The sequence below is a fragment of the Gadus morhua genome, chromosome 17 (genome assembly GCF_902167405.1).
Source record: "Gadus morhua chromosome 17, gadMor3.0, whole genome shotgun sequence".
Taxonomy (NCBI): Eukaryota; Metazoa; Chordata; class Actinopteri; order Gadiformes; family Gadidae; genus Gadus; species Gadus morhua.
This window is the reverse complement of record NC_044064.1, coordinates 15,636,290-15,661,563: the sequence shown is the minus strand read 5'-3', so window position 1 is coordinate 15,661,563 and position 25,274 is coordinate 15,636,290. Positions and strand designations below refer to the sequence as shown.

At 47.8% G+C, this 25,274-nt stretch overlaps 2 protein-coding genes across 7 annotated transcripts; both read right to left on the bottom strand.

Annotated features, from left to right (window-relative positions):
- Positions 1-313: 313 nt before the first annotated feature.
- Positions 314-19,012, bottom strand: dvl2 (dishevelled segment polarity protein 2). Of its 4 annotated transcripts, none has more exons than XM_030338834.1 (15): positions 18,489-19,012; positions 15,054-15,123; positions 12,163-12,317; positions 10,584-10,705; positions 9,719-9,848; positions 9,051-9,141; positions 8,753-8,822; positions 8,376-8,515; positions 7,945-8,021; positions 7,776-7,843; positions 7,136-7,282; positions 6,284-6,415; positions 4,319-4,495; positions 2,920-3,144; positions 314-2,237 (listed from the first exon to the last, which is right to left on the bottom strand). In XM_030338834.1, exons 1-15 carry the CDS (start codon positions 18,647-18,649, stop codon positions 1,645-1,647), a joined length of 2,358 nt encoding a protein of 785 aa, XP_030194694.1. In that variant the 5' UTR covers positions 18,650-19,012; the 3' UTR covers positions 314-1,644. The 4 variants fall into 4 exon arrangements, with proteins under 4 accessions (XP_030194694.1, XP_030194696.1, XP_030194695.1 ...); XM_030338836.1 differs by having other exon boundaries at positions 1,645-2,237; positions 7,136-7,270; XM_030338835.1 differs by having other exon boundaries at positions 1,645-2,237; positions 10,584-10,696.
- A 614-nt stretch (positions 19,013-19,626) lies between these two features.
- On the bottom strand, positions 19,627-24,439 carry si:ch73-335l21.2 (E3 ubiquitin-protein ligase RNF186). 3 transcript variants are annotated; one of them, XM_030338896.1, is made up of 2 exons: positions 24,273-24,439; positions 19,627-21,550 (listed from the first exon to the last, which is right to left on the bottom strand). In XM_030338896.1, the coding sequence occupies exon 2, from the start codon at positions 21,449-21,451 to the stop codon at positions 20,798-20,800; it is 654 nt and encodes a 217-aa protein (XP_030194756.1). In that variant the 5' UTR covers positions 21,452-21,550; positions 24,273-24,439; the 3' UTR covers positions 19,627-20,797. The 3 variants fall into 3 exon arrangements, with proteins under 3 accessions (XP_030194756.1, XP_030194757.1, XP_030194755.1); XM_030338897.1 differs by having other exon boundaries at positions 19,627-21,533; XM_030338895.1 differs by lacking the exon at positions 24,273-24,439 and adding an exon at positions 22,988-23,209 and having other exon boundaries at positions 19,627-21,533.
- Positions 24,440-25,274: the final 835 nt, after the last annotated feature.

Genomic DNA, 25,274 nt, shown 5'->3' with positions numbered 1-25,274 from the left:
ATTACAAATGTTTTAGGTCAGTTCCTTTGTCATCATACAAAACATTGAAAAATAAGCAATTATTATTTTCAGACCATGTACTCTGGAAATTAACTGTACAACCTTTAAAAAGGTCCCAGACATGTATTAATTGGCAACGGTCCTGCCATTTAATCAATGTCAAGAATATCCTCCCCTATATTTCAACATTGCGTGGTGTGTGAGATAACATGACTCTTAATCATCACATGACACTCAATAATTGCAGCTTGTAAATACAGCTTGCAACAATAACGATTTTGTCAACCAAAAACAAGTGTGGGGGTTCCAGTTATTAGTGTTATATGTATCAAATTTATTCTCAAATACACAAGCATGGGTGACAATATCAAATCCAAAACACTACGACTGCACTGCCGTTCTCTCTGCAATGTTAACGTCTTCACGTTGCACCTATATGCTTTGATTACACATGATCTATATAGCCACACATACAAAAGACAATGATGAAACGGTTGAATATTGTTGTCAGTAACATACACACTATGTATAGGAAGCTTGGGCACTTGGATCACAGCAAGTTGAGGATATACATTCTAGGAATTTCTATAGTACCGATTTTTTTCTTTTGTAAGTGAGTGTGTATGTTGTTTCTTCATTCAAGTACCTCATCAAATAGCCCAGCACAGAATAATGTTATTCTTCACAACAGCGTTTCAACAACTTCATCAACTAGACAGTGATTAATAAAAACACCAAAATTCACTCAATATTTTTTTGGACCTACTGTCTTTGCATTTACATTGGAGTAGTAGTAGATGTGTATATATATACAACGATGGTTCCTTGGAAGACATAGGAAGAGTTACCTTTGTACCCTTGTGTAGTGTAACAGTCTCTAGTAGAATATATATATATATATATATAACAAATAAGGCACTCGTTTCAATTCCTCTGGTCTCAGACTGCAAATGGATGCCACTGCGTGCGTGTCTCTTCCACCTCCCACCGGGAACACTCCACACCGACTAAATGGTTCCAGCTATGTTAAGTACGGACGCTCGCTCTCACAACCTTGGCATCCGCTCTAGTTTTAGTGTTTAGCAACGTTTAGCATTAAGATCACTACATATTGGTTGGGAGCGGGTAAGCAAAATGGGGACCTACCTCTCTTTTGGGGGAAAACGCACGCACATACACACACACACACATACACGAGCACACAAACACCCAGTGCTTACATGTCATTCAGTTTTAAAAACCCATCAGAGAAGTATGCGTTAGGGAGGGAGGGCACCAGACATGACACTTTCTTTGATATGGTCAGTCTTCTTTGTAGTGTTTATACAATTCTTTCGATAAAAAAGGCAACACGTTGAATGTCATTTGGTTGAGGGGCGGAAAAAGGGGACAACTAGAAATGTGGCTAAACCTTAACTACGCTTTTTTTAGTTTTTTCAAACCCTGTTCTCACCTAATTATCTTTCTTCAATCAAGGCGACAACCTTTTCTATCCAGCGCGCCCTCAACAAAAGCAACCGGCAGGGCTCCTGAGAGGGTGCGCGGCGCGGTAGCCATCCCCCCCCACCCCCATCCCCGTTTAGACGTCCTCCGATCACGCGGCGAGACGGCGCCGCCATCGCTCCCCCTCCAGCCCGAACCCGGCTACATCACGTCCACAAAGAACTCGCTGGGGTTGCCCATGGCCAGGTGGAAGGACTGGCGCGAGGCGGTCAGCTCCGGGGGCACCGAGCCCAGGTCGCGGGTGGGCGGGGCCCCGGGGGGCCCGCCGGGGACGCTGGAGGGCAGCTGGGCCATGCCCGGGTGCATGGTGCCCGGGGGCATCTGCTGTGCGTGGGAGAGTGGGTGGGGCGCGCCCATGGCCGGGTGCGCGTGCTGCGGCACCATCATCACCATCATGGGGTTGTAGGGCAGCGGCATGCCCGGCGGGTAGGGCGACATGTGGGGCGGCGGCGGCAGGCGGTGGTGTTGGTGGTGCGAGCGCTGCGTGGAGGCGTGGCTGTGCTCGCTGGGCGTGGCCGAGCCGTGGCCCCGCCGCAGGCTGCTGCGGGTGGAGTACTCCGACTCGCTGCCGCTGCCCGAGCGCGAGTCCCCGCCCCCGCCGCCGCCGCCACCGGCGGCGTCCGGCCCGGCGCCGGGGGACTTCTCGCTGCCGCCCAGCGTGCTGCCGGGGCCCTTGCTGCCGCCGCCGCGGCGACGCTCGCCCTCGCTGCGCGTCGAGCCGCTGCTCCGGCTCCCTGGGGGGCACAACGCAGACGTCAACAGGAAGTACTGGGGGGCCGTGGACTGTGACCGACGTAAACAATGAACGGACTCACCAAGCAGCTGACTAGGAAGCTACAGTGGGTGATATAGTGGGAGAGGTACTTTGGATGACAGTAAATCAACGATATTGTGTGCGTGTGTGTGACGACCCCCTGCGCCCCCTTTTGGTCATAGCTGCCACTACAAGGGCAGGGCTAGGCCTCTGTATCCTACCAACCTAGTATGTTTTCTTTCCCTACGGGGGTTTTGTACTTTGTTAATGAATAATAATTAAAAAAATATATATATAAAACTACCTTGACTACCAATATATACATTGGTAGTCAAGGCGGGGCCCTATTGTTGTTAAGGTGGCCGTCTTAACCATACAGTGCTGGGAGAAACACTGCAATCCTTCATCAGGGCACCCTTTCGGTTGATGTGGGTAATCATCTGCTTCACTCTTTCACATGGGCCCTTTGCTTCACCTAATTCTTTCCTCACATATCCTTGCATTTATACCAATTATCCCATGACCGTTGTTTCCCCTTAGTTTGTACCATTTCTAATAAATTTACTTTTTGATTTAAACTTGATTTCTGCTGGACTCCATTTATAACGCGTTGGTGTGCGAGTCCGACGCTACAGCGCGAGTGCATTTCAACGTGCGCTCACCCTCGCTGTGCTGGCTGCCCGTGCTGCCCGGGGCGTAGCTGTAGCTGGTGAGCTCGTGGTAGGGCGGGGGCTGGCTGGAGTAGGGGTGGGCGGCGTACGGCTGGTAGGCGAAGGTGTGCATCATGGGCCACGGCGAGGCCCCCGGGAGGGGCAGTGGGGCCAGCGTGTCCTGGTCCGAGGCCCCGCTGGAGCCGTCGTTGTCGTTCAGGGAGAGGTTGGCCATGTCTGGGGGGGGGGAGGAGGAGGAGGAGGAGGAGGTTTCGTACCGGAAAGGTGTAAGTTGCATGCAAGATATGAGGAAATTAACTTATACAACATTGCATTAGGTTAATTACAGTAAGTTTATTTAAAAATGAAGAATGCCTCCAAATGCTAAAAGAATCGTTGCACACAAATTAAAAGATTTTAAAAAAATATATATATAATATATATATATTGAGGCAACAGTGAGAAAGATCGAGAGATAAACCTTGGTTTATCTATTTATTATTTAGGTGACCTTGGGTGTCTTGAAAGGCGCCTCTAAATTAAATGTATTATTATTATTATTTATAAAAAAGCTAGAGATAAAAAAATAGTTATCCACTTTCTTTCTACTTAGAATGAGAATATACCACATCGATGGACATTTTAATAGTTCCTTTACATGAGTAATTTCAAACTACCACTGTACATCTGATATGCAAAAATGTACAACATGACAGCACTAGGTGGCGACATTGTACCCTTTCTATGTGTATCTTCAAACCGACTCATTTGACTCTCATTTGACTCTTCGTATCAGTAAACAGACGTAACGCAGACTTCAATTGACGCACAATGCCGTGAGCGTGTAACGTGCCCCGCCCCAAAAACAACCCCTTAGTTTATCAAGGGCTTAGCCTTCCAATCCCTTAACTCAGGCTTCCTACGTGGCAACTGTCTTACAGATCCACCAAAGAGCACCTCAAACGTCATGGAGAAACACATCAGATATACAGCACAATCAAATGTTGGACAATACAAATCAGATATCCTGACGTCGTTTTATCCTGGTCGTTTTGCCTTTTGAATATCTGGCAGGGGACAATACATGTAAACTTAGGCTAACTCTGGCTCACTTACAGTTTGACTTGATTAGTGTTCAATGTCCCTGACATAAAGCAATAAATAAATAAATCATGAGGTAAACAATGTTTCTCCCAAATCATTCTGGCCATTGATTAAAGGCCATTGTATCGAAAACATTGCCTTATTAACCACCTCTGTTAAATTTCCCCTGAAAAATAATAGATATACACGTTATCCAGTTGCACGCCATCAATGTGCAGACGGAGGCTCAAGGGATGCCGACACTAAGCAATTTCCCTCCCCTCCTAACCTGCCCCCCCCCCCCCCCCCTCCCCGGCAGCCCACTCACAGTTTTCACAGTCGCTGAAGTCCCCGAAGATGTAGTAGCACTGCTCCGAGAAGGTGATCTTGTTGACCGTGTGGCGGATGAAGCCGGCCTTCAGCAGGTTGCTGGCGTACTTGCGGGCCTCGCGGCGGTCCTGGAAGCCCTCGATGTGGTGGAAGAGCCACTCGACCACGTCCGAGCCTGGAGGGACAGGGGGAAGCGGGAGACATGCACCGGTGAGCTAGGGGGCGGCCATTGCTTATTCTACCTGACTGACCTGTGCCCAAAATGGTTGCAGTGTTTTGGGTGTGTAGGGATGGCTCATGGGTACTGTGGATCAGAGGCCTTTTTAACTTAAAATGGGGACGTTTTAGCACGTTACAGGTTAACACTTTCCCCTGCTCCCCTTTCCCCTGAAGTTATCCAATGTAGGTCCTTGGACCTACATTGCTCACTTTGCTTCTACTGCCTGTTTTTTATTGTGGGCTGTGCGGGCACATTGATGCGAAATTATACAGGTGAAAAATTACCACTTACAATCAAGACTTTTGAATATATGTGAAAAGGGTAGGTCAATAAACACCTTCAAGAATCGATGAGCAAATATAACATGCAATCATATCTGCAATCACATAGAACTGAGTGCTTTCTGGGAAAACAAGCCGCGACCTGGACGCAGAACCTTATCCTATGTGAGAATAGAGCGCCAAAAAGCATCGCTTGTAATTCTCAAAGGCAAATAAAGTCATTCAAAGATGAATCTAAAGCGTTGATATTAGGCCTCTACTTAAAGTGAAGTACACAGAAGTACAAGGTTGAACTTCCTGAATCATTAATGGGAGTTATGCAGCCTGCTACCATTCTGAAATACACACGACTGCCAGCTATATATTATATTACAACAGGAATGCATATTCAACTCAAAGTGTGTGGCGTGTGAGAAGCCAGACCCAGAAGAAGAAAAAAACAGACGGCATGCCGTCATTAAGAGACCATGTGATTCACCTCCAGGTGATTTCAATTAAATAGACAACTCTTCTTTTTTTTCTACTCTGCACTAGCATTTATAGAGAGAATAGCTTTTGTCCCCTCAGGAGTCACACGCCTTTAATTCAGTCGGAATAATGTATCCGTCCGCTGGCTGGTTGGCTGGGTTAGTGGGCGGTTGTTTGTGTGTTTGTGTGCGTGTCTGTCAGCGAAAGCACACAACCATTCATGCCGCTTTGCGGTAACGGAAAATAGCAATCGACCGCAAATTGGGATGAACGGCTATTAAATGAATAGTTAATAGCAGACGTCCATCGGCAGGATTTAATAAAGTTCAATGATTTTTTCTTTGTAATGTTACTGCCTGTAACCCTTGCATTCTGAATAAGCTTAGAGAAGATAAGCAGTTTTCATGCCAGACATTAATCAGATAAAAGCCAATGTTGACAGTCAAGCGACACTCGGTTGCTAGGTGACAGATAGTGTACTTGTTACTGACAGCGACCATGGCAGTCACCTGATAAGAAAACCACTGTACACGTGTGTGAGTGGAAGGGTGGCTAAATATGACCCACCAGTGGCACCCCCACTCCCATGCTATTTGTAGAGTGTATAAAACAAATGATATGACCTTATCAGCATACTCAACACACACACTTCCTGTTTAGGGAGGAAACCCATGGGCTGCATTCCAATAGTCTTGTGTAGCTATCCCGACCCACCTCGTTTCCTAAATCTTCAGAATATCCCCTCAGCTGCCATTTTACATAATATGTGGAATAGAGGTAGTAATAAGTGTGTCCTACACAGAAGTGCTTTGGAGATCTTGTGACTACGTCATCAGAAAAAGCCCCCATAGACCAAGTGCTCGGGTTCTGATTGGCCCAGAACATCAAAACTCTGCATTAACTTTCCTTACGCCTAAACCACGGAAGTGTTCACTTCCTCACTGTGTCCCTACGGAGACGCAGCCAACCGGCGACAGGCGCAGGCCGGTCTTACCGAGGAAGGCGTTGGGGATGGTGATCTTCAGCCACATACGGTCCCGGACCTCCAGCCCGGACTCCGGGGACGCCATCGCCTTGGCGACCGACGCCATGTCGGAGTGCAGCGAGAGGTTGAAGTCGTCGAAGCCTGCGGTTGTGTAAAAGAATAATAAGTGAAGATAAGAAGAAGAGGAAGAGGAAGGAGAGGAGAGGAGAAAGTGAAGACCGCTATGGTATAGACAGCAGAGATAGGAGAATGACACAGGAGTAGAGCAGAGCAAGTCCCTTAGGGGACCCACCGCTGAGATCAGAGAGCGGCAGAAGTCATCCGTCACTTGATAAGAGAGAGGGGACAAAAGCAGAGACAGACTGGGGTGTGAAAAAGGGAGAGTGGTGCCAGCGTCGCACTACCTGGCGGACTGCACACAATGGGAAGGGGAGACGCGCCGGTGAGCGAATGACGACACACCAGACAAAGACGAAGACTGAATCAAGGAAGGGAAAGGATATGGCCGCTTTGTAAGGAGACAGTGCTCTACCGCGCTGAAAGAAGAGCACGATCGAGACAGACACAGAGAGGCCATTGTGGGACTGTGTGTTGCTGAGTGTGTGTAATTGTGTGTGTTGATTTGAACGTGTGTATGTGTGTGGTTTTTGCAGCCAGTCCTGAAGACCAAGACGGTGATGTCTTTGTATGCTTGTTTGATCCTGTGGATTAATGCGATTGTGTGCACGTGAGCGTGCAAGTGTTCCAGTGCGTTTATAAGATTGTGTGTGCAAGTGTTCCTGTGCGTTTTTAAGATTGTGTGCAAATGCGTGCCGGTTCCATGTGGGTTTGACGCGTCGGGTGTGTGCGTGCGGCCCTTACGTTCGGTCTCGGTGACGGAGGAGGACGAGGTGATGGTGCTGAGGGAGGAGCTGCCCGGGTAGGGGGGGTAGGCCCCGGTCAGAGCCACCGAGTGGCTGACCCACGCCGCGGGGTCTATGGGCCGGATCGGCTCGTCTGCACAGACGCCAGTAAGGTGGGGCAGAGAGGAAGGGCGACGTTACATCAGCCATACGGACATATATAGACTGTTTCCGCAATTTGAACAGATACTATACTCATAAACATATATTGTACAGCTAATAGAAGAGATCTCCTTCTCAGAATCCATTACTTATTTTATAAATCTTCAAAAAACAAATCTCACAAAATATATATTTTAGGACTAAACGATATGTCATTCTGCAAGACCTCTACCATGACTAAAATACATCTACGAGGAGACTAGAATACGTCTACCAAGACTAAATGACATGTACTACTCCTAACTACTAGGACTAGAATACATGCACTTCTTCTAAAACACATGTACTACTCCTATCTACTAGGACTAGAATACATGTACTTCTTCTAAAACACATGTACTACTCCTAACTACTAGGACTAGAATACATGTACTTCTTCTAAAACACATGTACTACTCCGACGGCGACCCGGGGGGTCTGTGCGCGGCAGCACTCACTGCGGGGCAGCGTGAAGTACCCCTGAGGGGAGGGGTCCCAGCACTTGGCCACTGTCAGGATGATGGGCCTGCAGAGGAACACACCACACAGATCGCTGTCAGAAACCACCGCACACCGTGCCCCCCCCCCCCAGCCGGTCTGGCCTCCCTCTCTAGCTCCCTCGCTCACCCCGGCTTGTGCACGATCTCCCGCAGCACGCGCACCGCGTCGTCGTTGCTCATGTTCTCAAAGTTGATGTCGTTCACCTGTCCAGGACCAATCAGAAAAGAGGTTAAAAAGACAATTACAATTAAATGTAAGTAATACTTTATTAATACCGCAACTTTCATGAAGGAATTGAAGCTCAAAGTTCTTTACATAAAACCAGAAAAAGGAAATAATGATGACAAAAGGACATTATGTCAAAATCTAACAATTTAAATTACAGTAAGAACTAAAGATGAGTAAAAAACAAGTAGTACAAAACAGTAAAAAACAAGCAGTAAACTGCAATAATCTTGGCACCAAAGCAACACGTTTGCTCTTTAAGAGGCCAACTAGCCATCCATCCATTTATCCCTCCATCCACCCGGGGGCCAATCAGTCCTTCCGTTCCCCACCTGCAGCAGCATGTCTCCGGGCTCGATGCGGCCGTCGGCGGCCACCGCCCCTCCCTTCATGATGGAGCCGATGTAGATGCCGCCGTCGCCCCGCTCGTTGCTCTGGCCCACGATGCTGATGCCCAGGAAGTTGTACTTCTCTGTGGTGGTGGTGGCGAGCGTGGTACCACAGAAGAAGACAAGAGTTAGAGAGACGCAGAGTTTGATGTTCAGATTACATCTGTCCTATAAAAGTTCTACTGGATTAATGCTATCCTCATAGGCCAACATTGTTCCAACAATTTGCTCATATTTTACATGGGTTAATTACAGGGGCATAGAGACAGCTGCAGCCGGGCATGAGCTCATAAACAAGGCATTAAGGGGGCGGGACTGACCCATGTTGAGCGTGACGGTGATGATGTTGAGAGACATGGTGGAATCAGTCACACTGCTGAAGGACGAGGCCTGGGGGTCAAGCAGAGCGCACACACACACACACACACACACACACACACACACACACACACACACACACACACACACACACACACACACACACACACACACACACACACACACACACACACACACACACACACACACAATAAGAAATTAAGACCCATTGTGGGAGGATAATATGCATTAATAAAATAAACATCACCGTGTGGCCCGGCCACGGTTTGCTGTGCTTACCCTCTCCAGCCGCGGGGGGCGCTGTTTCCTCCGTCTGCGGTGGCGCTTTAGCAGCCTGGAGGCGGTGCTCTGCTCTGTTGTGCTGCTGAACCTGGGGGGGGGGGGGTCACAGGTCACCAAGAGTTGAGAGGTCAGCTCCCCTCGTTTAAAAACCCTGTAGTCCCTCCCTCCCTCCCTCCCTCCCTCCCTCTCTCCACTCTGAACCCCGGTAACTGAACCGGAGGGCGCTCCCTCGGAAAGGTACATAGGTCCTGCCCCCCCTCTGGCCAAGAATGCCCATTTGAAGCCCCCCACATACGGCCGCACGTCATGGGCGAGAGCGTTTGGTGGTGAGGTAACCCAAGGGGGAAACCTTCCAGCCGGGTTGAAACTGGGATTATGAATGAAATGAACAAAACTAATTCCTCCAGGGTTTAGGCAGAAATGTTGGCTTTCGATCATGATCCCACACCCACACACACACGCACCTCGAACCTAGTTGTCTCTCCCGTGGCGCAGTTTAGGAGCAGTTCAACTGTTCACAATCACACCTCTCCGACGATCCAACAAAGGTTTTTTTATTTTTTTTATTAAAACAGACCCTGGCCTTCAGAAAAAGGCTTTATTTTACTCTCCAGTCCTGTTCAGACTCACAGGGAGACACACATCATTAAGGAGCAGGTCCTCACCTGCTCATGGTGTCGTCGTCCTCCGAGTCACAGAAGCTGGTGGTGTCCAGCTCACTGCTCATCACCGTGGTAGAGCTCTCGTAGCCGGCCAGGTGGCGCTCCAAGCGGCTCTGGCCGTTCATACGTGGCCCTGCGACACCACAGAAGAAGAGGAAGACCAGGGGACATTAGAGAGAGAGGCAAGAGGGAAGTGGGGGGGGGGTGAGAGTGAGAGAGAGATGGAGAGAATGTTTGCAGTGGACGTTCAAGTTTAATCATGTCCACAAGGATGTTTTTGCGGGAAACAGACAAAAACAAACATTCTGCTGGCCCTGTTCACGGTACTCCATTCCACAACTATTATCAGCAGGGGATCATCAAGATCCTAGCAGTGGGAAGAGCCTGCCAGATCTTGATGGTCGAGAGACTTTGACGACGAGACAGTGAACCGAGACAGAGAGAGGTGGAGACAGAGAGAGGTGGAGCCAGAAAGACAGAGAGAGGTGGAGGCAGAAAGACAGAGAGAGGTGGAGCCAGAGAGAGGTGGAGCCAGAGAGAGGTGGAGCCAGACAGAGGTGGAGCCAGACAGAGGTGGAGACAGAGAGAGGTGGAGACAGAGAGAGGTGGAGACAGAGAGAGGTGGAGACAGAGAGAGGTGGAGACAGAGAGAGGTGGAGACAGAGAGACAGACAGACAGAGAGAGACAGACAGAGACATGGTGAGACACAGGGAGAGACGGTAAAAGAGATGGCGCCAAAGGCAGGGATAGAGACATAAAGAGAGGAGAAAGAGATACTGAGAGAAAAGAGGGAGAAAGAAGGAAGGAGATTGTTGGTGGTGCTCCTCCAGCAGGGTGCTTGGCCTTGGGGGGGGGGGGGGGTCTCACCGTGGGGCTCCAGCAGGGGATCTCTGTGGCGGGGGCGCTCTCGTCGGAAGGACACCACGGACTCCGTCTCTGTCTGGTCGTCCAGGGTCTCCACACTGCCTGCGGCGTTAGGGCTGCCCCGCCAAAAACACAAAACACAGGGTTAGTGGGGGTTACACATGAGGAACCAGACACGGGTCAACCAACATGCATGCATTGTGGGATTCGAGCGTTTCACAATGGCCTAATAATCTCACTCACTCAGTTACAATCTGATGGTTTGTTAACCTATTTCTTTTCCTAGCCTATTTTTAATTGTCTAATTTGTCTAATTAATATGCTTGGTGTTTCAGTTGGGTTTGGTGTGTGCAAAAATGACTTATATGTGCTTGTAGTGGAGTTTCTCATGTTTAATTTGATATGACAAATATGATATATATTTGTACATAATAAGGGCAGTATGCCTTTTGCTACGGGAGTGATCACGGTCCAAATCTGGGAAGACCTTTAAGAGGTTAACTTCCACTTAGATTACACCCAGTCTCATACCATAAACAATGTCCCACCGCACCACCTGGTGATAAATCATGAAACTAGACCGCAAACGACAAAGATACAGCACAAGGACAAGGAAAATGTGGTTAGTGTGGGACTTTCAGGAAGGTACAGTACTGGGGGAAACTCCCTACGAAAACACTTGGGGCTACTTTTTAATCATTTAGCAGGCACTGTTCGCATACTTTGAATAAATTGAGACACATGTTTTTAAAGAGCAGGCAGGGGTTCGGCACCTCGCTCAATATGCCCATGGATAAGATTTGAGACTTTGGGACTCGAACCCAGTAGCTTTTATTACGTTAATTAACAATCTGTGTGTCCATGTCTACTACCCCGGTGTAAGCGGGGGCTGCTGTACACATGAGGGAGGCGTAACGTGTCGCAAATCCCTCCTCTTGACAACTAAATAGGCGTGGCGCGCATGATGTCATGTTACTAATGGCCTGGGCGGCGTTTAACAGACGCCGGTGCAGATGGGCTCCGGTTCTGTTCCTGGTTAACAGTTTGAAACAAGAAACCCAGAGGCCAGCGGAGGCATTCCAACAGACAGAGATACTGTACCTGCAGTTTCCATGACAATGGGATGGGTGTGGGCCGAGTGTGTGTGCGCATCCATGCGTGTTTGTGTTTCCGTGAAATGGGGCTGTGAGACGCACTGCGTTTCGATGTCCTTTCATGGAAGTCGGAGCCACATATCTTGGGACTGTGACGTGTATAAGTGTAGGCTGTAACGCTCAACTACCTGCTACCTCAGCCTCAAGACAGACTCTGAGAGGTAAACACGGTGTCAAAGTGTTCTGGGGAAGATGTACTTGTTATTCTTCGGGTGACGCAGTGAGGTGGAAAGTGTCTCAAACGTCGCCTTTAAATTTCACAGCTCTGGCTAAAGGTCCCCGCATAACATACATTAAGAAAGAGAGTGTGTGTGTGTGTGTGTGTGTGTGTGTGTGTGTGTGTGTGTGTGTGTGTGTGTGTGTGTGTGTGTGTGTGTGTGTGTGTGTGTGTGTGTGTGTGTGTGTGTGTGTGTCTCTCTCTCTCTCACTGGAAGGACGGGGGCCGGGAGTCTCCGATGCCGCCGGTCCTCTCGGCGGGCGGGGGAGGCAGGGGTGGGGGCGGAGGTGAGGGCTGGGCCGGGGTCTCGGCGGGGGGTGCCACCGCCACCGGAGGCTCCGCCGCCGGGGTGTCTGAAGATACCAACTGGCAGAGAGAGAGAGAGAGAGATAGGACGTCAGCGAGAGAGTGGGACAGTGGGAGAGAGAGAGAGAGGGCACATCAGCGAGAGAGTGGGACAGTGGGAGAGAGAGGGGACATCAGCGAGAGAGTGGGACAGTGGGAGAGAGAGAGAGAGAGGGGACATCAGCGAGAGAGTGGGACAGTGAGAGAGAGAGAGAGAGAGAGAGAGAGAGAGAGAGAGAGAGAGAGAGAGAGAGAGAGAGAACATCAGCGAGAGAGTGGGACAGTGGGAGAGAGAGAGAGCGGGCACATCAGCGAAAGAGTGGGACAGTGGGAGAGAGAGAGAGAGAGAGAGAGAGAGAGGGGACATCAGCGAGAGAGTGGGACAGTGGGAGAGAGAGAGGGGACATCAGCGAGAGAGTGGGACAGTGGGAGAGAGAGAGAGAGAGAGAGAGAGGGGACATCAGCGAGAGAGTGGGAGAGAGACAGGAGTGGGACAGAGGGAGAGAGGGAGAGAGGGAGAGGACATCAGTGAGCAAGCCACAGACTGACCCAGAGAGACGAAGTTCAAGAGAGCGAAGGTTAAGCAACAAGAAAAAAAGAAAGAAAAGAAGGGTGAGAAAGGGAGAAAAGAGGGGAAGTAGAGGAAAGAGGAAGGCAAGAAGGGGTGGGGCAAAAAAAAAAGGAAAGTGGAAGTGGAACAACAAAGAGAAGGCAGAGGTAGAGTTGGAGGGAGTGGGAGTAAAAGGGTGAGAAACAAAGGAGGAGAGAAAAGAGGAGAAATGGAGGAGGGGGCCAGTGAGCAAATGGGGTAAGATGTCAATTACTTTGACACACAAACATCGTATTCTTTTCATTTGGACGTCTCAGGGGCGTACTGAAATGCTATCCCACACTTAACCCGTCTCTCCTCGTATTCAATGAACGTGTGTGTCAGTTCCCGCGCACGCACACAAACACACAACCGCACATGGAGGCAAGCATGCACACACACAGACTTAATGCATCCAACTAGGCTAAATACAGCAAAGCATCCAGCTACCTGAGGCTTGGATCACAAATAAAACTAATAGTGCACCCAGGCAGAATATAAAGCACACTAAATATCAAGTACTACCAGGACCACATGAACATATAGCTCCTCTATTGACTGAGCAAATGAGGTACTTCCCTGCCCTCCCCACCAATTAAAAACTCTTGGTGGGCATTTAGTCCAAGCTAGTGCGGCGGGAACGCGTGTTTCATGTCTCCGGTCCGACTCCGCTCCAAGCGTTTCAGCCCTGGTTCCTGCCCTGCCAAGGAGCCCGGCAGCCAAGCCCGTTTCCCAGGTTGGACCCAGTCCAATCCAGGGGATCACAAGCGGCACCGGCCCGCCTGAATGTTGAGTCACTCGGGGCCCGCCTTCGGCCCCGCTAATGGCCCTGTGAGCGCGGAACACCCGTTCTCCCGGGATCCTTCCCCCGTCCAGACATCCATCTTGTGTGTGGATCGCATATCAAGTCCCGCTGGCCTCTTCTCTTTGCAGCCAACCCCCCCCCCCCCCCAACCCTCTTTTAATCCTTCCCCTAGGTTTTTTTTTGTTATGTACTTAACAGATGCCTGAGTGCCAAACCTGCCCAACGGGGCCAAGTCCTGGTGTTGTTCTGCCTTGGCTTATAAAGGGGAATTCCACCGCAAAGTCAAAATAATCGCACTTCCAACATCAGCGCAAGGTAGAAATGATTATGTCCCTTTGTGGGGTTAGCCGCACAAATCTCTCAGGAGACCGGCAAGCAAAGGAACCCGTAGAGGACTGCGTCTCAATGACAGGGCTCTCATGGTAGCGAGCCCTGAGAGCCACACCATGGAGCCGACAACCCCCGGTTGGAGTCCATGTTCCGAGCAGGGAACGGGAGCACATGTTGGCCTTTAGGGTACCTGCTCCCGGATTCCCAACGCGACCGATGTGGGCTTGTTCCGTTCGGCCCGATTGTTACCATTGGCCGGGACGCATGACAAGCTGAGCTTCCTATGAACAAGAGCTGCGGGGTGGAGTTGTGACAGGCCCCCAGACTGAAATATCAGTGGCTGGAGAGGTCTACCCTGGCTTTCACTGCAGGGTAATATGACCGGCTGTATTCATTACAGCTCTGCCCTGCACTTAGAGCCTCACCATGCTGGCAAATTGACGGCCCACCTCCAGCACACTGTTGGACCCATTAGCTCAACATGCTGCGCAGCCGGAGTACCCACTAATGCGCATAGTTGGGGAATAGTGTCACCGGCTTTGGAACTCAAGACAGCGTCGCAGCCTCGTGCCATTCTGCTGAGCGGTTCTAGGCCACTGGTTGTGCTAAATGCACTTATTTCACTGGCGTGTCTGGTGACTCCATTTCCTATTGTATAAAACCAAAATAGGGTATTACAGATGGACTATTGCACCCTATAAGCATCAGTTCTGAGCCGGTTTGACCACGTCCAAGGGAATAAGGAATTTTTAAGTCTTGCTTGAGATATTGGTAAAGGAAGGAAAATGGGATTGCTAGGATCAAAGATTAGCGGCGTGCCAAAACAGAGTTCCAGGCCAGACATTTAAGAAGGGCTTAATGCAGTGCAGACGTAGGATTTATTTTGCACAGTGTCTCTAAGGGTGCACTCACACTAGGCCATCTGGCCGCGGCCGTTGGCCGTTTACACACCTCTGTCACCTCATGTATGTAAAGGGAAGATCTTCACAAGGTTCAGCAGGTCCTGTTCTGGCTGAGGTTTCTAATTTCTTACCCATGACACCACTCGTCCGTTGAAACACGGCAATTTGGCGCTCTCATCGGAGATCTCCTCCTTCACCACCCTAGAGAAAGGCAAGGGGAAAAATAGGTTTTAGGAAACTTGCATTACAGCCATGAGTCAGTGCAGCATGGGGAGCATAGTTAGGACAAAATAATTAGCACACACATTTCAATGGTCAAAGCGATAAGCCAAAATTGCCCTCCAAAACCTCAGTGTGCATTAGGAATCTTGTCAATCAACACAAACAATAGAATGCTTTCTTATGCTTTCAGAATCTAAAGTTTGCGATCAGGGCAATGATTGGCTTGATGTAATTATGCATCTCCCATTGGCCAGCCTAATCAGGATGGCCCCCACAGGGCTCTTATTGGCCTGTCAACAACAGTTGGCAGTGGCTATTTGATCCGTGCCAAGCAAGGGGAAACATCTAGCACATGCAAAATAATTATTTAAATTGATTTATAAACAATTGTTGTGCTGGACGCGGTTACCTTGTTATTCAGTTTAAACTTGGGCAATTTAAATCAAATTATAAAAATAAAAGAAAAAGAGCACATTCAATTCCATCTTTAGTGTAAATAGAGCCATTGCCCAAGTCTACCCCATGTTGCCGTTTAATTTAAAATCAAAATAGCTGCCTGCATGTTAACCTAAAAATAGCAGCGACATTGCTGTCAATTTGTGCGGTATTATTAGTTCAAATTATACCCTGTTAACATGTGTTGACTGTTTAACTTTCAAAAGGGAAATGCAGACTTTACACCCCCCTCCCCACTGTACCAAGTGGATTCCAAACTCGCAACCAGGTTATAAACGCTCCTCAGTGTACGCCAATTAGAGACCTGGGCCCATTCCACGCTAGTCCTCATCTGCCACGGGGCCGCCGCTTCCCAACAACAAAGACGGGACGCTGGCCTCCATCCATCAGTCTGTCCCTCCTCCCGCCACCCCTCTCTTCATCTTTGTCAGCAAGACAAACGAGCCAACGAACGACCCTCTCAGACCGCCACTTTGCCAGTACTGCCGTTTACAGGGGTGGGGTGGAGGAGGAGGAGGAGGTGGGCCACAAGTGCTACACAGAAGGGACACTTGAATGCTCCGACAGCCCAAGGCCTCTCCGAGAGGTCGTGTCAGGGCCTGGGTGCGCCGAGCGACGGGGTTTGGTCTCGGTCCACTGGGGTTTGGAAGCAGCTGTTGAGGGCAGCTCTTGCGGGCGGAGTGGTAGTATAGGGCCAGATTGTTGTGGGCACTGGGGGGAAGTGTGTGTGTATGCATGCATGTATAAATATAGGCCGCATTGTCTGGTGGGTTTCTACATGTTTCACTATCTTGTTCAGCACACACACCTCATTAGAAACAGGCAGACAGATTCAACCTCCTCCGACCCCCTCGGAGAGTAATTGTCTTCATACCTTTGCCCACCAAACAAAAACTAATGACCTCGTCTCACACATACACTTAAATACCTTGAGTGAGTCACACACACACACACACACACACACACACACACACACACACACACACACACACACACACACACACACACACACCTATTTGGCATATTCATTAATCCTCTTAAAACAATTCCCTGCTCTCCTTCAGCAAACGCACAAGAAAGAAACCGTCCCCCCCTCTCTCCCATTATATTGTGGCGACCGTGGGCGTGGTCGCCGTGTTCAGGGTGCCGCAGGGGATCCTGGGGGGGTTAGGACGATCAGAGATCCTTTGCGGCAGAGACGTTGTGTGGGGTTTGTTTGTCTGTGGGTGGGTTAACGTTGCTGTGTGTGTGATGAGTTATTGTTCCTGACACCATCACTGAGACGTGTATGCTAATTTGTTACGTTAAGTGTGTTTTGGTGTGTCATGTGTCTGAGTTCAATAAAGGCAACTCTCGGAGTCGTGCGGTGTATGGGACGCAGAGCTACAGTTGAGTTAAACCTGACTCCTTGTACTTCTTGGCCGCTGCTACAATATCTAGAGATGCTCCACCCAGCTAATTTTTCACCCCCGGTTGCTGATTCTAACCCACACAGACACGCAGCAAATGGCCTCTTCCTCAGCTAGCCCAGGTTCACCACGACGTGCTGGCCTGAACTGGACTGCAGTGTGCGCTATGGATATCCACCTCCTTTCCTTACCACACAAACACACACGCGCACACACACACACTCCCATTCGACAGCTGGCTTCTTATTGGGGCCCATGAAAACAGACACAGTTCCCTACTCCTGGGCCGGAGGAAGAAAATGTCCGAGCTTCGATTGGACAGCTGACTCAGAGCTAGGTTTGAAAAAAAAATCATGTGAACTCTGTAGGGGATGTTTGGGCTAGATTTGCGGGAAGAAGGAGGGCGAAGGAGGGCGAAGGAGGGCAAAAGAGCTAGACAGCATAGGTTAGCAGCAAAATGCACTCTTGAGTGTGTGTTCGTTGATTTAGGGAAAAAAAGTGGAATAGTATGAAAACAACAAGCATTAAATGCGCTGATGATTTAGCTCTTCAGATGCATCTTATTTTCGCTCATCTTTGAACCAACAATTGTTTTTGTGGCACAGTCTGTCGTTATATCAGTTACCTTAGTCAAAAAGTGATAATCTGTGATAGTCAAGCATACTTTATCATGTTGGTCAACTGTCACGGTGGAGACTTCGGTTAGAAAAACCGTAAATCGACCATTCGTGTCTGGGAAAGACACTGCAGACCGCGGTCCCCGAGGGGATAACATAAAAGATGAATTGATAAAAAGGAGACAGCCCTTTCAGACTGGAGGCTGAGAGAAAGAGGAGACAGGAAGAGGGGGGAGTGAAAGAGGGACCTCGCAGGCCAAAGTGTGAAGCAGGGAGACAAAAAGTGGAGATTCTCTCTCTCTCTCTCTCGCTGAAGAAAGAAAAGCCCCAGGATTTCACAATATGATGGAGGAGGGCAAGATGAGGATTAACGCACAGAATAACGAGCAGGGAAGGGAAGGAATGCCTCCCATTGTTTGAACGATTAATACATGAACTACACACCAAAAATGTCCCTAAAGTGGGTTTTACATTCCACTCCATTTTCTTACGAACTGAAGTTGCGTCTGATAAAAAACAAAACAATGTGTTTAGAATTATTATTAAAGTCGTCATTCAGATGACTGATGTGTAAAACTGTTTAAAAAACGAACAGATTATTCGACACGTATGCATATAATTCACTTTTTACACCGGTTCCATTGTTAATGTTCAGCGGCTGAATTTACTAAAATAATATAATGATGATCCAATAAATCACAGCCACGAAGGACTCCACAAAAGATTGAAATGATGTGCAACTCTTTGTGCTCCCACTTTGTCAACGCATAGTGTGCGTCTCTTCCGTTGGTCTGTTATCACCCATCATTTTGCATGCAAAGCTGCCACTTATTTTCGCACAGAATCACAGCAAACAACTCACCCAAAGTCCTGGTCCATGGACTTGAAGAAGAATTTGTAGTTGGGCTTGTTCAAGACCTGTTTAAAATCCAGCAAAGTTATATTCTCGGCAGGAATGGGTATCTTCACCAAGTACGGCGTCTCCTCCTCGTCGATATGATATATTATTTTGGTTTCTGCCATCTTGTCGCCTTTTTCTTTTTTAGTTTAAACACTAAATAGTCCGGCTAGGTACCGTAGCTCACTAGCTCGTTAGCGGCTAGCTAGGTGGCTAGCGAGACGAAAGAGGTGAAACGATGGCCACTGAGGTTTTTCCTCCCCGGGCCAGACACGCAAAACTTTCAAAACCTCTAATGCCGAAACGCTTCCCCCACTATGAACCTTCTTTTCTCGGATACGCGCTTATAATGTTCCCCTTTTAATCGGGGGTTAAACGGCGGCACACGCTACATTCACACGATGAACTACCGACAACTTTTCCCCCAACAAAACATACAGGGGAGGGGGTCTAAAAACTTTTCACGACTTTGCAAGCCAACGCGGCGTATGACGTCGACGATGCCCCCTTACGTATTTTTGGAGCATGCCCCCCACCACTCTGATCGCCGTTCTTTCACAATCACAACACAACGGGAGGATTTATACTTGCAAAAGTCCCGTTATTGTAAAAGATTAGGGTGTCATTGTCTGCATCGAATGCAACATTCCGTTTTACTGGACTTGCTTTTACTTTAGCCTACTATGATAAATGGCCAACGATTTTTGCAAGCATTGGGTAATAATTGTTTGGTTGTTATATTTGCACTAGTAAGTGCAGGACATCTTGACAGGCAATTATTCTCTTTGAGACAGTAAATAGCTGCATATCCTAGACATTTCACACAAACTCGCTATTACACATACGCGCGGGCGCACACACACACACACACGCACGCACACACACACACACGCACACGCACACACATACTTAAACATGACACAGACTAAAGATGAGGTTAAGGAAAGGCGATAGTATGAAATAATGTTATGTCATTCAAGTCAATAGTATGGATGCAAAACGGAAACAGTAAAAAGCGATTGTTCACCGAAAATATAGCATGGATGCATTCAAATGTATTGTTTAATCAAGGAGCAAACAAGAAATAATAAGTCAAGGGCTGTGCATTAAGACAAGAAGGTGAATTTATCAATTGAAGTACAATCCAATAATGCATTTCATAGTGGCTTTTTCCTGTACACAATAGTATGATTGAAATGAAAAATCTGCCCCCACAAGAAGCTTGAGACTATACAGCATGCTTGCTCTATGTGGAGCCAGGGGACCTCTAGAGCCAACCACAACCACAGATACCAATCAATTCCCACTTCATTGATCTGAGACCTCTTAAATTATTTAGGCTATACTGCGCAGAAGCATTCATGATCGATCATTCGGCAAAGAAGGATGACAACAGATGTGAGTATGAATACATGATTAGCAGTACTGCGTCGGGTGTGAATATATATTTTTTTATACCAACGGGTGTCAACGTTGGCATGTTTACTTCTGGGCTCTGGGTGTTCGTGTTTATATGTTTCCACAAATTGCATTTTTTACTCCGATAAAACCTGTCAGACTTTTCTATGTTTTTTCATCAATTTCGAAAACGGCTGTGTGCACACTCATTTGCATTCAAACAAGTGCACAACAAAAAAAAACAATCAAGAGCATAGTATGTTTGCTGCAATTTTACCAAAATTGTTTGACTTCTTTAGCAGTAAATGTGAATTTACCAATAAAAAACAGTTGCTTCCCATACCCAAAACTAAATTCAGTTCATTAGTTTTGATAATGTGTAATTCATTAATTAATTATATAATATACACATGTCAACCCTAAGAAAAAAAAAGATTCATCAAGACTAAATATTCATACATAAATATTTTTATATGGTGGATATATTTACACTCAAGTAATCAAAAAAACGAGATGTTAACTCAGTGTTATCTTTCAGAATAAGAATTGACATTGATTTTGACTAATCATTTTCATGTAAAGGAACTTACCTGTGTTGCCACCTCTATGTATTGAGTCAGTCTAAACATATTCTCTATCCATGATCCAAACAGCCAAGTAAGCATAATCAAAAGAACAAATAGTTACAAACGTACAAGTTCCAAAGTTAATAAAGCTAGAAATCACACAAACAAAAAGCACTGGGATCTAAAAAGTTTGATGCTAGTTTACAAAGAATCCATTTCTCACCAGGTACACATAATATGGAGGTATTATGGGTAAAAAAAACGAAAGTGTTCCAACCTTCCTAGTCTCTCACCCTAAAGAACGCCTGCTCATTTGTGGAACAAATGCGGCCCAAATACCACACCCACAACACACGTGATCACGAACATGACCCAGAAGGCCACGGCCAGCACCTGCACACACACCAGCTTCCTCTTGTGCTGCTGCCTGACCTGCACCCCCACCTCCTCGGCCCTGAGGCCCTGGGCCCCTAGCGCGCCCCCGAGTCCGGCGTGCATCTGCTGCACCTGGAGGCTGACGGTGGGCAGGATGATGAAGCGATGGTGGTGATTCATGATGCCGCCCGCCGTCTCCATGGAGAGCACCACGCGCTGGGTGACCGAGGCGTGCAGCCGGGGCGCCGCCTGCAGGGATGAGGGCAGGCTGTAGGCGGCGGGGGGCAGCCGGGCCAGTATCCGCAGGTTGGGGGGCAGGCAGAGGGTGTCGCCGCTCAGGAGGGGGGTGAGGTGGCGGCAGAGGGGGCAGGGGATGGCGGGCAGGCCGTGGGCGTCACACGGACACAGCTGGATCCTCTGGAGGCACTCGCCGCAGAAGACGTGGAGACACTCCAGCATCCGGGGGCATTTGGTGTACCGGTTGTACTCCTGGTAGCAGACGGGACACTCCGCTTCCAGCGGGTCAGTGCCCGATGCAGGGGTCGCTAGCTCCCCCTGCTGGGGGGCGGAGGCGGTCGCAGGGTTCATGGTGCAGGAGGGAGAGTTGAGGAGGTCGGGGCCAATCGATCACCGGTGATTTGAAGTCAGTGCTTGGAGTTTGGCCTCCAGCCTGTAGGAATAAGACATCTGCAAGATAGGCTGAATGGTATGAATGTGAACAGTAGAATTGAGAACTGTAGGATGTCAAAAGAGGTTGACAGTCTCTCTCTCTCTCTCTCTCTCTCTCTCTCTCTCTCTCTCTCTCTCTCTCTCTCTCTCTCTCTCTCTCTCTCTCTCTCTCTCTCTCTCTCTCTCTCTCTCTCTCTCTCTCTCTCTCTCTCTCTCTCGCGCCGTATGGGGGGGGGGGGGGGGGGGGGGGGGTTGTACTCGGCTCATAGTAACCAGTATCAACTGAATCAAGCACTTACTCATCCCGGAAGTTCTTTAAAGCAGATTTTTTTTATAATGCTGTGTTTAGTTTAGAATTTTGTGCAAAAAATGACAGAGATCCAGGCATTGATGTCCTCACAGCTGGCTACCGGCATGCCCATATGTGATCCATTCACCCAACCTCGCCCTTTCTCCCCTCTCTCCCAACACACACACAAACACATACTCTCACAGACACAAACACACACAAACTACAAAGGTCTGGGTAAATAGTAATACTGTGAGAGAAACTGTGCTAGATCAGTTCCCTCTAGTTAATACCAGTTAAAGTGTCATAGCGTCCCCCAGACTCATTCATATAAAAGCACTTTACTGAGCTTGGATAGATTCCAACAAACTGACCACCATAAAATACGTGCTGTGTGTGTCTGTGTGTGTGCATTGTGATTCTTTGTACGTGTGTATGTGTGTGTCTACATTGGGTTTAAGGTTGACCTCCTTGGTCCAGTTTATCTCAACCCCCTCTTATTGCCTCAACGTGGAAGGAGGCCAAATCAATCAAAACGGTCAAAGTAGAAACTGTACTACGTGGTAGACGCAGACAAAAACAAGAACACACTGTAAGCTCACTAAAACCAATCTCCTTAATAAGGTCATTCCTGCCAGTACACAGACAGACAAACAAAGAATGTCAGACAAGACTCATAAAGTCATAAATCATCATATATTGCTGTGAATTGTATGAATTGAATTGTATTGATTCATTGAAGATATATGAAGTAACAGTGAGAGTGACAACTCTCACTGAAAAAACAGTTACTTAAACAACATCCCATGTGTTGTTTGTCACAACACACTCCCTTTACACCAAACACCATGTGCTTGATTGTTCCTTCGAGACCATTTGCAAGTCAAGCCCGGGTACATTATATGACTGAACTCAATGACCTGATCTTTCTTTTATAACAACAAGATTGTCATTTGGGTTTCAACGAGTGAATCTAATCATTTTATAATTTCTGCTTTCCAAAAGCAAATATTGCTCTTGTAAATGAATGAAACGGCTCCTGATGAAAAACACCATGAGGTCCCAACCCTGAAATAGACCCTGTTCGCGGTCAATAACAATACAATAACACACCAGAGGGGGGGTCCTCCACTGTTTCTACCCTACAGGAGACAAGGGACACTTACCGGCTGCCCAGCATCTCGTGCCTTCACCGTGACTGCTGTTGACCTCCTGATGATGGGGATATATACATAACTGAAAAGCTGCCAACCCCCCTGCATCCCTCCCTTCTACGGCTACACACCCTAGACCCAAGCCCCTAGAACCACTCCCCCCTTAGCCGCCGCCCTTCCTGAGCAGCCAATGACATGGTCTCCATCCACACCTGTCTCTCTCTCCGTCCTGGTGTATTTGCCAGCCATGCTTTGCTGTTGCTCTGTGGCGCCTACATTTCCCCCCCCCATGGACCTCGCTTCTCTGTCACGACCGATCTCATGGGGGGTTGGATCGCGTGGTTACCGCAGTAAATAAGTCCCTAGCAACGGGGTGGTACCAGGAGACAGTGGCGTCAGTTGTTGTGGTAGGTCGCAATTCTATTCATTTAAGACGAGGAATATGTAAACTATACCATTATACATTTCTAGATAATTTTTTTACGCAAAAATGGCCTCAATAATATTTATTTATAATAATAGAATCGGCCATCACAGAGATGTATAATAGAAATGGCGACAACAGGTGTAGCTCATTAAGTTAATTAGGAGTTCGTAGGCATGTCCATAATTAATGAGGTACACCTGTGTTCACCCCTGCTGTTACACTGTTCGGCCTTTCTCAATACGAAGAACACTTAAGTTCAGACTTGTGTACTCGGTAGTACGGACTGGGCAAGTTCGGCTCTGGAGAAAGAACTCCTGAGTACCGTAATTCTGCAGTTGGAATGACGTACTTCATGACGTCACCAACTGAGCTTGTCATGTCAACACTCTGGTTATCCTCACCCAATAAAACAAAATATGATATAAAACATAGACCTGCCTCTTTTTGTTTTCATTAAAAAGGTTGTGAAAGGGTTGTTGTTATGGGCGTTTGTGAATGAATGACAAAATTTGACATCACACATTGGAAATGTGGACCCAAAAGCATTAAATGGGTCATAAACAGTTGCAACTAGTTGTTACAACTTATGTAGTTATAAGTAATAACCCTCTACAAAATGTATTTTGGGATACAGGGCTAGGCAGGTCAGGAACAGGGCTGGAGAGTGAGTCTGGGTAACTGGGGAGCGAGGCTGTGCGACTGAGGAGTGCCATGGTTCTGGGCCCCGCCTACATCAACTCTTTGCTGTCTTGGGACACCATGGTTGTCACCACTTAGGCCTTTGCTAATTCCACCCGCAGTTTGGCCCTACAGTTAAGAAGTGCAAACCAGAGGTGGTCCTTGAAAAGGGCAGGCACTTTCAAAATATACCTGGCAGGTGATTTGACGAACCATCTGTCAGGAACAGCCTCCAAGAAAACAGTTGGGTCGACAGGCTCCCATGGGTGCCACGGAAAGCTTCCAGTATCCCCCCTTCGGTCCAAGACCCGATGTGAGCGACGATTTCTGTTGGGCCCTTTGTGGTGGCCCCTACATAGGGACACTGAGGAAGGGAACCAATGTATTTTTAGATTGAGTTATATATTGTGTTATATGTTGCAATTGTGACGTGATTGGTTTGGAAACATTGTTCCGTTATGTTTTGTATAATCACATTATTATGTTATATTTTGTAACTAGTAGACTATGGCCTCTTATCGTTCCTGAATCCTTTTAACGGCTAGTACCTCTCACACCTAGTGGAGAAATAGGGTACCGTTGAAAGATCCCTTCCGACCCTATGGCCTCCACTTTAACAAAATCAGGGCTAGGTTAATAGGTTTTTAAAACATTGCCAGGAAAAGTAGTTTGTTGATCCACTGGGAATAAATAACCAATGACAATGTTTTTCCTGCTACAGCCTTACAGTAAGTACACCATGGGATTTCCTGGAAATAAACTGAAAGGGTGAAAAAAACGGGGAGACACACACACACACACACACACACACACACACACACACACACACACACACACACACACACACACACACACACACACACACATACATAGTTTGTAAAACATTAAGGAAGCGGAAGACTAAATGAAAGGATTGTCTGTATTTGTTGGACACGCTCCCTAAGCGTCATCATCACAGATGCTCGGGGATATCTGGGAAATCCTGTAAATTGGTCTGGAAGTAGCAGGAAGGAACTTTTTAATACAAATAAAAGTAACAATTTCGATTCTCGATTGTTCTCAGACTCACTTGTGTGTTGCTTTATATAATCCCTCTGCTAAACAATTATAAATGTAGGCTACAATGAAGTTAATCTCAATCCCTCTTCCTTGACTTTATAACATATTGCCTGAAAATTATTGTTGTTTTTTTTG